This window comes from Phytophthora parasitica, assembly GCF_000247585.1.
Source record: "Phytophthora parasitica INRA-310 unplaced genomic scaffold supercont2.70, whole genome shotgun sequence".
NCBI lineage: Eukaryota > Oomycota > Peronosporomycetes > Peronosporales > Peronosporaceae > Phytophthora > Phytophthora nicotianae.
This window is the reverse complement of record NW_008649056.1, coordinates 289,690-301,428: the sequence shown is the minus strand read 5'-3', so window position 1 is coordinate 301,428 and position 11,739 is coordinate 289,690. Positions and strand designations below refer to the sequence as shown.

At 48.9% G+C, this 11,739-nt stretch overlaps 3 protein-coding genes across 3 annotated transcripts; 1 reads left to right on the top strand and 2 right to left on the bottom strand.

Moving 5' to 3' along the window:
* Window positions 1–241: 241 nt before the first annotated feature.
* On the bottom strand, window positions 242–652 carry PPTG_17556 (hypothetical protein; the record flags this gene model as incomplete). Its single annotated transcript, XM_008915437.1, has 1 exon — window positions 242–652. One exon carries the CDS (start codon window positions 650–652, stop codon window positions 242–244), a length of 411 nt encoding a protein of 136 aa, XP_008913685.1.
* A 2,760-nt stretch (window positions 653–3,412) lies between these two features.
* Window positions 3,413–4,597, bottom strand: PPTG_17555 (hypothetical protein; the record flags this gene model as incomplete). Its single annotated transcript, XM_008915436.1, has 2 exons — window positions 3,413–4,274; window positions 4,332–4,597. 2 exons carry the CDS (start codon window positions 4,595–4,597, stop codon window positions 3,413–3,415), a joined length of 1,128 nt encoding a protein of 375 aa, XP_008913684.1.
* A 6,192-nt stretch (window positions 4,598–10,789) lies between these two features.
* PPTG_24145 (hypothetical protein) lies at window positions 10,790–11,396 on the top strand. The gene is made up of 2 exons (XM_008915435.1): window positions 10,790–10,824; window positions 10,939–11,396. Exon 2 carries the CDS (start codon window positions 10,958–10,960, stop codon window positions 11,279–11,281), a length of 324 nt encoding a protein of 107 aa, XP_008913683.1. The 5' UTR covers window positions 10,790–10,824; window positions 10,939–10,957; the 3' UTR covers window positions 11,282–11,396.
* The last annotated feature ends 343 nt before the right edge of the window (window positions 11,397–11,739 follow it).

The following is an 11,739-nucleotide window of genomic DNA, read 5'->3' as shown; positions in this document are numbered from 1 at the left end:
CCATCCTAGCAATGCATAAACTGCCCCGTAATTGACACCACTGCATAAAAACCTTCATAATTGTCATTATCGCATAATCCTTGATGAAGTGAGTCGGTAGCTGTTGTTGCACGAAGCTGCTAGTCTTTAACTCGATCCGGCGACACTGCCCCCTAAAGCCAGGAGACTTCGTACTCACTGTTGGCTGACGGCGTCGACAAAGTCCCCATTGCCCACCGTTTGTGCGCATCTCCGCACCTTGTCAGGCACCTGAGCTATTAACTCTGTCAACGACTCCCACGATGCCTCGACCTCCTGTAGCCCCGTCCACTTCACCAGCAGCTCCCATCTCGAGAGAGCCTGATTGTAGCGAAAGTCGCTGAACCCGTCCACTCCAAGCAGCACCCCCTGGTTCGAGACGAACTCGCGGGTCCCCTCCGTGATGTTCAGGAAGGAGTCGGCGTAGAAGCGGAGTCACGAGCCATGGACCTCGTACATAGCGCCGGATAGTAAGTGACGGATCACTAAAGGAATACGGACGAGCCTCGGTCACAGCGAAGGGGCCTACCCACTGTGCCAGCAGCTTATCCTTGGAGAAGCGTTGGTCCACTCTCGACCACAGTACGTAGTTGCCAATCTCGAAGTTGGCTGTAGATCCCTTCGTCGCCGCCATGTCGTAGAGGCGCTTCCTTTTTTCAGGTCGACTACTTCGCGGTGCATTGCTGACAGTGACGCTCTCAGTTTCTCCATGTAGTCTGCCACGCACTCGAGGTCAATCTCCGTGAGCAAATCGTTGGCTTCAGATCTGCTAATCACATCTAGCGACGAAGACGGTGGCAGGACCAGGAAGAGTCCCATCGGACATTTATTGGCAAGCGAGCGGACTGGAGTCTGGTTCAAATTTGACTGAACCACTGGGAGTAGGTAGGGCCACTCATGATGATCCAAGTGATACTCCATTAGTATCACTCGATGCACTTGTAGAATGTCTCGATTCAATCGCTCCACAGTACCGTTTAACCACGGCGCGTAGACCAGGGAGAATCACTGCTTGATCTTCAAACGACCACAAAGGTATTTCATCGTCTCATTGCGAAGTGAGACCCTTGGTCAGACATGAGCTTGTCGGGGCTTCCGAAGCGCTTTTACCACGAAAGAAGAGCGTCGGCAGCGGTAATCGCATCCGCATTGCTGCATGCAAACAACTCACAGTAGTGAGTCAGCGAGTCCTTGAGCACCAGCACGTACCGGCTTCCTCCAAATCCGTCACACGAGAGACAGGAAGTCCCAGTGCAGCATCTCATTCCTCTTTGTTGCCGTGTAAGTGGGGTCATACACCCGCGTGACAACTCGAGGACCTTTGACATGCTTGCAAGGCAAACATTCTCCGACAAACCGCTGGACTTCTTGGTTCAGTTTCGTAATGTAGAAGCGATCATTCAACAAAGTAAAAACGGCATGCCCGCTGCGGTGGCCCTACGATTCACAGTGGACAACCACCATCAGCCATCACAGCAGCTCACGAGCAGAAGAGGGCACCCATATCTTGTTGGCCACCCTGATGACCCCGTCGACCGTATTGTGTCTCTCCCCGAGGTCTCTGAGTGCTGCCCGAGCACTATTCTGCGCATTCATAATGTCTCTCAGACCAGGAAAAATAAAATCTTCGTCCGAGAGTGGGCGGAGTACTGACGGAACGGCTTGACCTCTGGTCCTCACTGCTGCAACACGCACCTCAGGCACTTTCCACCGTGATATTATGTCTGCCCAGACATTAACCTCACCAGCCACGAGCTCGATAGTGAATCGTAAGCCACAGAGACGCATCACCCACCGCTGTAGGCGGTCGCGCACGTGCTTCTTCAACTCTACTTGCGGAGAAAATATGTAGATGAGGTTGGCGTGGTCGCAGAACAGTTTGAATCTGCGTTCACGCTGCAATAGGTACTCCGGCTCAGCGCACGCCTTGACAATCGGAAACGCTTCTTTTTCCGCGATCGCCCAATTCACTTGAGTGTTCTTAAAGGTGCCTCCTTTGCATAGGCCATCCGATACTGATGTTTTTCAACAGCAAGTGAAGGGTCCAATGTCTCCACCTCGGTGATGATAATACTCCAATCTGTGAGTGACGCGTCGGTCATGACGCAGAGATCAGAGACCGGGCTTGGGAAGGATAAAGGCACTGAAGCCTTGATCAGCTCCTTCACTGCATGGTAGCTCTCCTTTTCAGCCTCCGTCCACGATATGGGTACGTTGAGAGCGTTCTTGTTGCGCCTACCAATTCGCTTTCTCTCTGCACCCAGCATCTCCTGCAACTCGCGAATAGTCGGGCAGCGACTCGTGCAGCCAGTTGCTAGCACAGACAAAGTACTGCAACTCGGCCACCGTTAACGGTGGGAGCGCTGTCAGCGCGTCCACACGCTCTGGGTCATGTCGAATTCCGTTGCCAGAGATACCACAAGGCTTCCAACTGAAATAGAGAGCTCTTAGCCGCGTGCAGTTTCAAACGTCTGTCCCTCGAGATGATAAAAAACTCCTTCAGCGCTTGCAGAAACTCGTCCATAGTTCGTCCAAAGATAATCACGTCTACCCAGACCAAAGCGTTGCGCTGCAATATAGGAGCAAGTACACCCTGCATCTGCATCTGAAAATGGATAGCTGAGTCAACAGCCCCTTATGGCACACGGGTTGGTGTGTAGACTGCATCCTCAGTCATGAATGACATGAGCTCCTGGCTGTCCAGATCCAAGGGAAATTGCCAAAACCCTTTTATCATATCAAACTTAGCGAAGCATACAGCACCTTTGACGGCAGACGAAGCCACCGCAAGGTTGGGCATCGCCCCAGCAATCGGCACTATTAGCTTGTTGACAGGCCTGTAGTCAATAGTGATGCGAAATTTCGTTGTCGAGCCAGGTTTACGCACCGGCACTGCCGTGCATGCCCATTTTGTAGCGTTATTCTTCCGAATGAACCCACGCTTCTCTAGCTCCGCAGTGTATTCTCGTAGAAATATACTTTGCAGTGGTGCATACTTCCTAGGTTTGCATCGAAAAGGAGAAGCTCCCTGCACCAGCGGACCTTCAAGGGCTCTACCAGCGCCGGAGAGTCATCGACAAGGCTCCCGCGAAAGACATCGGCATACTCTCGTGCTAACAGTCGCATTGGCTCCTCGTACTTAGTATCTAGACCCCTCTCGATGACCGCATCCACTAGACGGTCAAGGACAGCGCCGTTCTTGCTAGCATCAATCGACAGTGCGTCCTCCACCGGAAATTCGTCTTTTTTCCTCGTCCAGCAAATGTGTGCCCGCCAGCTGTTCGATCATTCACTCGACATCAATACCGAGCGATTTCATCGCATCGTTCCCCAGTAGCAGTTCCTCGACGTCACCTTCCAACACGAGACACTGAACCTCCTTCATGTGGACGGGTTATGCGGCCGTGACGAGTTCTAACGCCACAACGACTTCCTCCACGCAGTTGACATGCCTTCCATCCGCTAGATACACAGGTATCGGACGCCCTAGTACCTCGACGCCGAGGTCCACGTTGAGTTCTTGTAGCGAAGTGACGACCACTCGAGGAATCATCGTACGATCTGCGCCACTGTCTGGAATATAGGGCATCTCCAGCACACTGTCCATTCGCACCATATTGGCACAAACAGCGGATGACACAGTCTTTGAGCGCACAGAATCGTTCCGATCCAACTTAGCCTCTCTCAGCTTGGGCAAAGCTTCTGCTTTCTGTCCCGCGGTCGCCGTCGGACACTTGTCCAGCCAGTGGGCGCCCCTACATACCAGACAGCCGTCTCGCGGAGGAGCCCGCGCTCTCTTCTCAGAAGGAGCCGTCGTCTTCACTGGCTTTGAGGCTCGCTTGTTTTGTTGCTGCTGCGGCTGCCCACGCGTTTGAGGAGCCACACGCTCCACACTTTGTGCGTGGAACTGCTGTTGCACCCAGGCATGTTCCAGTATCAAATCAAAGAGGGCTGCATCATCCGTTCTACAGTCTCGCCTCTCATACTTGTTGAGTCGCTTGATCTGCTCCTTCAGCATGGCATGCTGAATGTTCTCCACGAGAATAGCACGCCGGGCCTTCATGCGGTCCTTGCAGCCCGGACTAGCAGCATCTCCGCCATCAATAAGCGCTTGCAGACCATTATCCTCCACAATCTTCGTAAAGGACTGGAAATACTGGGACACATGCGCGTCACAGTCGTCTACTTGCATGTCCATCTTCAAGGACTTACGGAAGAGCGTAGCAAGGTCTGGAATGAACGCGTTCTTGAGAGTCCTGCAGCGCTTCTGTTCCTGTGCCAGGATCGCCGCGTCGCAAACTTCCTCTACTCACTTCTTCAGAACATACGTAGCCAGTGTTTCGAGCACGGCCGGTTCCACCGACCCTTTCACTGTAGTCATGACACCGCCAAAGATCTCGCCAGTCACGCTACAGCGATGGCGTATCTTCGTCAGGTACTGCCCGCACTCGCGATTCCACACGATCAAGAAGGCTAGGTCCCAACTGGCCAGTTTCGGCGCCTTGATAACCTCGTACACGGGTTGAGGCGCGCTCATCTCCACGTCTCCATCACCATCTAGCGTGTAGCGAGTCCCCATGTTCAACACCGTCAAATTCACCGAGCTCACAGCAGCGAACGTTGACGAGTAGCCTTGGTCTTGCCCGGCGGTTAACAATAGCTCTTCGGGAAGAGGTGTAAAGTTAACTTTATCGCGATATCCAGATTGTTGCCGAAGTAGTAAATTTATTAATGAGCAAAATGAAAGCAGGACATCTGTTCCTACATGTACGAACTAGGAATTCCTAGTGCACTCTGAGACATGTGCCGCGCCATCCTAGCAATGCATAAACTGCCCCGTAATCGACACCACTGCATAAACACCTTCATAATTGCCATTACTGCATAATCCTTGGTGAATGAGTCGGTAGCTGTTGTTGCACGAAGCTGCTAGGCTTTTACTCGATTCGGCGACAGGCCCCAACTTGTAAGAAACTGTCGGCCAAGTTGGTCAGGTGTCTAGATTATTCTGAGCTTCGCTTCGAAATCTATCATCGCGCAGGGACAGCCAATGTCGTGGCTGATGCATTGTCACGCAACGAGACTGACACTCGAAAGTTGCCGATAACACGAGGTCTCGCGGTCTTATGTAGTGATTACACAATTGCCGCCACTAGCAGAAACCGAGCGCCGACACAAAGAGTGTTTCGGGGTCGCAAACAGCTTCAGCGCTCTTCGTGCTGCTTATGTACAGGACCCTGCTCTTAAAGATGATTGACAGCGTCATGTACAAGGGCGGTGTGACGGGGTCACACAGCACCTTGCGCTGAGGAAGTAGGCTTCCAAGAGTATACAAACTCTTAGTGAACGACAGTTCACGTGTCCCTGGTCTGAGGGGACGAAGTACTCAATAAAGGGTACGTTCAAGACTGATTGTATTTATAGGTAAGCTTAGCTTGGTTTCTAGTACAAACTATAAGTCACCCACCTATAGTAAAGCTATGTAGATATGCAATGATTGGCTCCAGAGCCTCTGGTACCATGTACCAGGTATTACAAGAGTGACAGGTCACTCTTCATGTAACTTGGGTACACTGGGGGTACGTACCCCGTTACAGGCGGACTACGAAGAAGTACGAACTGAATACGACCGGCCTGATACAGTTCAAGACGAGTAACCGCTTGTATACCAAGAGCGAAGGCCGTTTTACTGAAGGTGTATCACGATTTTCACGATGCCGCAATTACTGCACATCCAGGCGTGCTGCGAACGTTTCTTGCCAGTCGCCAATGGTACATCTGGCAACACCAATACGAAAACGTTCGGGAGTATGGGTACGGGTGATTTTCATGTGCGACCTCCAAAAGGCAGATTGTCAAATGCAGTCATATATACAACACAAGTGTAGTGTTTCTACACTAGAAAACTAGTGTTAATACTTTCGAGAGAAATAGTACTGTTACTTTCACGTTAAGTAATGGTAATATTTTAATGGTTTATTAGACTGCAATTAACTTTAACCTTTAACTTTCTGACTTATCCTCACTATTTTTTATAACGTCGTCCATACTAAAATAAAGAATAAGAGCTCAAGTCGACAACAAAAAGTAAAACGTTATTTTATCACATAACAAATACAAGCGAGCGGGGTCGCATCCTGTACAGAGCATAAGGGTGAGGTCAACGGCCATTTCCGTCGTGTGATGCAGTTTGATCTTCCCGAAACTATACATTTTGATTTGAAGCTTATTGGAACTAGACTTGCGACTTAGCAATCGAATTTACAGTTATAATGCTGACTGCATGAGCTAACCCTACGTATAAGTATCGCATGTAACACGCATCTACGTTCTCAATGCAGCTCGAACAAAACACCGTCCACCGGAGGAAATCTGGCTTTGCAACTTGACCCTCCAACAGTTGTTACATTACACTTCTGAGTACTACACTATATTCAGCAATAATTATTGCCTATTTGGCGAGTACCATTCTGAAACACGCATATATAAATGTAAATCGTAGTGCAACTTGCACGAGAAGTTTTTTGCTATTTGATAGTGATACCTTGAGCTTATATTTTGAACAGGCATTGAGAAATCATAGACGTACTGGATGATCGGGTTGGTGTGGTTCTGGGGAACACTACTGCTGGAGCGACAAAATACGTGTATCTACGGGCGTTCACCCGCTTCGTATGGTGGCAGTACGAAACTACTGACGACGATCGTCCTCAAGTGCTTTCACCAGCTCATTTTGTCAGATAGACTGATCAATAAAAACGCTGTTAGGGAGTAATTCAGCAGGGCGCACTTAGTTAATCCTCTAGATCTTGGAGTATTCACTACTCGAGATTGCACGCGCTATCTCACGACGATGGAACAACGTGGTATAACCGGCAAGTCTACTTTCGACAATGGACGCTCGGCTATGGATTTGGCTTGGATTTATATACTTGCAATCTTTCGACGTGGGGAATTCGTCGTTCAGTATGCACGACGATTTGCTTAGGAACGGTTATATTTGAACAACAAATTCCATAGAAGTATAAATGTCAAGTCTAAACTATGTACTCGCACATATCCATAGGTCATGTGGGTAAAGCTATAGACGAAATTTGGCCTATATATGATATAAACTTTTGATGAGGCCTTATATAACACGTTTTACTATTTAGTATAAAAAACATTTTGACTTTGTAATTAACTATTTTAGATTTCTCCGAGGCTTCAGTTTTTTATCCGTTGGACCTGAAACCCCTCGTTTTTTTATAAACCGCCAGTTTTTGGTTTCACATGCATAGCTAAAGACCTCGAACGTCCATTCACTCATTTTCTCTTTGGAGTCGCCTCACAACAACCTCAAATCAGCCCTACTATACTTCCAAGGCTGTATAACACTATGCAAGGTCCGTACCACGCAACGACAGACTGGTCTCCCAATGACGAAACTGAGATCAGCAGCTTGGCATCATCTTCACCCGATAATGATGATGCAACTACCCCTATACGAGTCGACGACTTCGTGCAGATAGGCACTTAATCGACAAGGCGCCAAGCAAAGTCGCAAATGAACGATCTAGGTGAAGGATTGTTCAGATATCGACACAACTATACGACGTCTTCGCAGCGCATAAGTGTTTATTCATGCGCATCTCATGTGAACTGCCCGTGCCTTGCGAAATATCTCATGCAAATGGGCAGTATATATTACAATCGACAAGCGTCCACTCCACTGAGGTTGCTACAGAAACTCGCACGGGTATCGACGGTGTGTTTCAGCCCGAAGTTGACAATCTTCTAGAAGGAGGCGTCGGGCCAGAAGGTCGTCTCGTCATTCTGCGAAATCGATATGCAGATCGATTAGAAATGCTAGACACGCTTCCATCTAGAGGAATGTTGAAATCCGGAAAGCAATTCCTCACTCGACAAGTTTGAGGTACCGTTTTTGTTTTATCACAATTTGAGTGACTCAAATCAATTTTAGATATTGAAATTTTTTGCAGCCGAAGCCATGACCCGTTACACTGATCTAGTAGCCTGGGCTGGTCCTCGTGAATGTACCTTGCGTGAGCAATTTTTTGGACACACCAATCCCTATGTCGAGTCCGACGATTTAACAGATTTCCGATCCAGAGGAGCTGGGTTTCGCCACGAACTCATCGTTCTACGATGTTTCTCGTATGGAGACAACGACGAGGCAATGGGAATCATCATTACTACTCGTACTCTACTGCGAAACGTTGTCTATACTGTGATTGGCCAAGACGATCACGGCGTTGTGGCGTCAGCTGATGGCACGTATAAGCTGCATCGAGGGGGATGGAGTGTGGTGAATTTTGGTACATACGCAGTCCATCTGAATCACCGTCAATTTCGGCAAACGTTTGTACCTTGGGCGTGTATGTTTGTGCGCTCGGAGTTGTACGAGACCTACACAGCGATTTTCACTACTATCCGGACTACAGTGAAAGAATTTTTCAACATTGATTTGAACATCGCATTTGGCTCGTTGGATCACTCCGATGCGATCGCAAACGCGTTTCTTACAGAATGGTCCGTTATAAAGTTGATGAACTGCTGGCCACACTTTGTTCGCAAAGCGAACGAAAATGAGCGCCGTCTACTAAATAACTCCGAACGTGGGAAAATGTACTGCTTCCGTCTCTTAATTGGATTCACAAAGCTCGTACAGCAAAACAGTTCACAGCGCTAGCCGCAGTTGTCACAGAGCAGCTGGTTCAGGACGATGAAGCTGCGTATTGTGAATGGTTGAAAGAAGAATATCTACACCTTTTTAACTTCAAAATGGCAAATTCGTAGTTCAATGTGGCAAAATGTAAGTTCAAAATGACAAATCGAACAAAGATGCGAAACGCAAAAAAATATATTCTTGCTTACACACCGACGGCCATGTCCTTCATCTGAATAGCTGCAGCGTGGAATTTCATCGTGTGCAAGGAGCACTTGTAGCGCAGTTCGGGGGTGATCGCCTCTTGCAAAAGGATGTCAACTGCTAACTTCAGATACTCTTCGCGATGTTCCTTGATGGTTCAGTGCGGCGGGACTTGAAGAATCGCCTGGAGGTTACGCGCCAGAAACCGTTTTGCCATGGACTTGAAGGTAGAGAAGCAGTTCTCGATCGGGTTCAACATGGGCGAATAAGGCCCTAAGCGCAACAACTTGGCGGCTTGGAACGGCTCTTCGCTGAAGACATCCTCGATGGCCGTATGGCAAGGTGCATTGTCGGCCACGAGCACAACGTCGTCAAGCGGCGTCGACTTACAGATGTGCGTCAACATGCGCTTAATATACTTATTGCACTCGACCGATGTAAACGATCCGAAGCGCCGCTCCGAGTACACCAAGCCGTCTTCCGAGATGCAGGCAATGACGTGAATGTTCGACCCTTTGCTGGCGGTGTTCTTGTCAACGGCGCGCTTGCCTTTCAAGCTGCGGCCACGGCGGTGTGAACATCACAGGTTGAAGTTAGTTTCGTCCACGTAGAATATTTTCTTTCCAGCAGCCTTATAGGAAAGGAGGTTGACAACTTAGTCACGGCGAAGGACCTTGTTGTGGGGAAGGTTGCGGTAGTTGTTGTCGCGGTGGGTCTGCTTCATTGCATACATTCGGCCGTCGATATGATGCTTGACTGTCTGTCGCGATACCTTCACGTTGAAGCGTACTTCGAGCGCGTCAACCATCTCATCGAGGGTTAAGTAGCAAATCTCGTCAAGCAAGCACAACAAATAGTCGACGTGGTGGTCAGTGATCTTGATGTTGCGTCTTCCACCGCGTGGCCGACAAGGTGTCACGCCCCACGTATCGTTTGCTTGCGCGGTGTTGACCCAGCGGTAGGCAGTCCGTAGCTTGACATCGTCCTTGACGGCGACATCTTGCCAATCTTGGCCGTCTCGGGCAGCGCGGAGGACGCGCTTCACAGTCGATTCGTCGTAGAGCATCGCGCGAATGAACAGAGGTTCTTGGGTTGCGAGTAAAAATGAAAAGTGAGCTGTAGGAAGGAAGCACGACGCGAGACGCGCGCTGCGTCGTGGTCCATTCATTTTGGCGCGTAGCGCTCCCGCCAATAAAATACTGTAGCCACGCACACCCCGGTAAAGCCGATTTGATTACATTTATACTGTTTTTGTAGGGTTGTCATTTTGAACTTACATTTTGCCACATTGAACTACGAATTTGCCATTTTGAAGTTGAAAAGGTGTAGCTGAGCGATGAATGACTTGGCTTACAACATGCAGTGGATCTCCAGGAATTATGCCCAATCAAAATCCGATTGAGGCCTACCACAAGAAGATCAAGGCTTCAAATGCTCTGTCTTTTCGGGCATCCACCGCTTATGTACCCAAAAAGTGAAAGACCAGTCTTTCGCGGAGTCCGTGACCTCCGCTTCCACTATCTTACATATAACATGTCCATGCTATGCCCTTTTGTACCGTTTAGATGTAAATTGCTGATGCACAACCATTTAGCCACTCAAAAAAATGTTCACAAATCGTTGGCGAGTTTTTACCATAAACCAAGTGGTGGTCTTTTACAGTCCTTGTCTATGCTTTTTAGCAAGATAACACCTTTATTTCCTAAAACAAAGAAAAAAATTGAGCTGCAATTTGTTCGATTTGACAGCGCCCCATTTTTAAATCGGTTTTGAGTGTGAACTTCTGACAACAATGAAATCAGAATCCGTTCTGGCAAAAAAAGAACTTACATAGGTATGTCCAGTGGCAGATTGCCCCCCCCAGACCCTCCCAACCTAAACGAAACTACTACCGAATTTTGATATAGGGTAGCCCCCTCATTTTGCAGCTTTTGGTAAGCCCCCACTTCCGGTTTTCTATAATAAGTGATGGGCGGTTTTGTTTGGTGCTGCCGCTTTAGGATAGCCCCCATGCTGGACTTTTGACCAATCCAAATTTTGTTTTTTAGTGGCTCACAAGCAAAAAGCATGCCAAGGGGGGTCGACGTCGTCGGGTGTGATCTAGCGGAAGGAGGACGAAGTTGTGTAGCGCATGAAGCATGCGGAAAACATGTGAAGGTGGGGGACGTGCTGCTGTTCCGCGAGGAGGTCGATGACCAAGGCGACAACAGGCTAGGATACTGCCTGAAGGCATACTTGATTCGTGACGGCTCACAGACCTGCCACGTCGGTTACCTGCCGCGCAGACTGCTTATCCAGCGTGCCGCATTTAACAGACAATTTGCTACTGTTGTTGAGGATCTAAGACACTCGGAGGCTCTGTATCTATCCTCTCGACGCCGAATCCAATAGAGGCGAAGGTGTTGCGAATAGACTGCTCAGTAATTCCTTCCCATGCTCTAACAATCCATGGGACGATGTCTTCTCTTTTTGGAACGGGTACATTTGCGTCTGGGGGAATTGCAGCCATTCTAAACGCTCTCTATTCTTGCGCCACTGCCGAATCTGAGATGGGTACACCTTGTGCATGCGAGCCGTGCCCTTGACTGTTCCTCTCTCGGCTTCTAGCAGAATTCTGAGCTTGTCCTTCACGGTTAAGCGGGTATCACGCCTTGGCATGCTTCTGAACTGGCTATTCTGCTAATGACAAAAGGAATGGAGCTCGTCTGTGTGTATCAGCCAATCAAATTGTACTCGGGCAAATTGAAGTGCCCTGTTAGGTAAGCCCCCTTTTGTAAAGTCAAAGAGGGGGCTACCCTTTACCAAAATTCGGTAATCACCCGCAGTATCCTCCTACAGATATGTATTAC

Coding starts and splice junctions, on each gene's coding strand:
- PPTG_24145 (XM_008915435.1), top strand. CDS start 10,958: ATGCCAAGGGGGGTCGACGTCGTCGGGTGTGATCTAGCGGAAGGAGGA.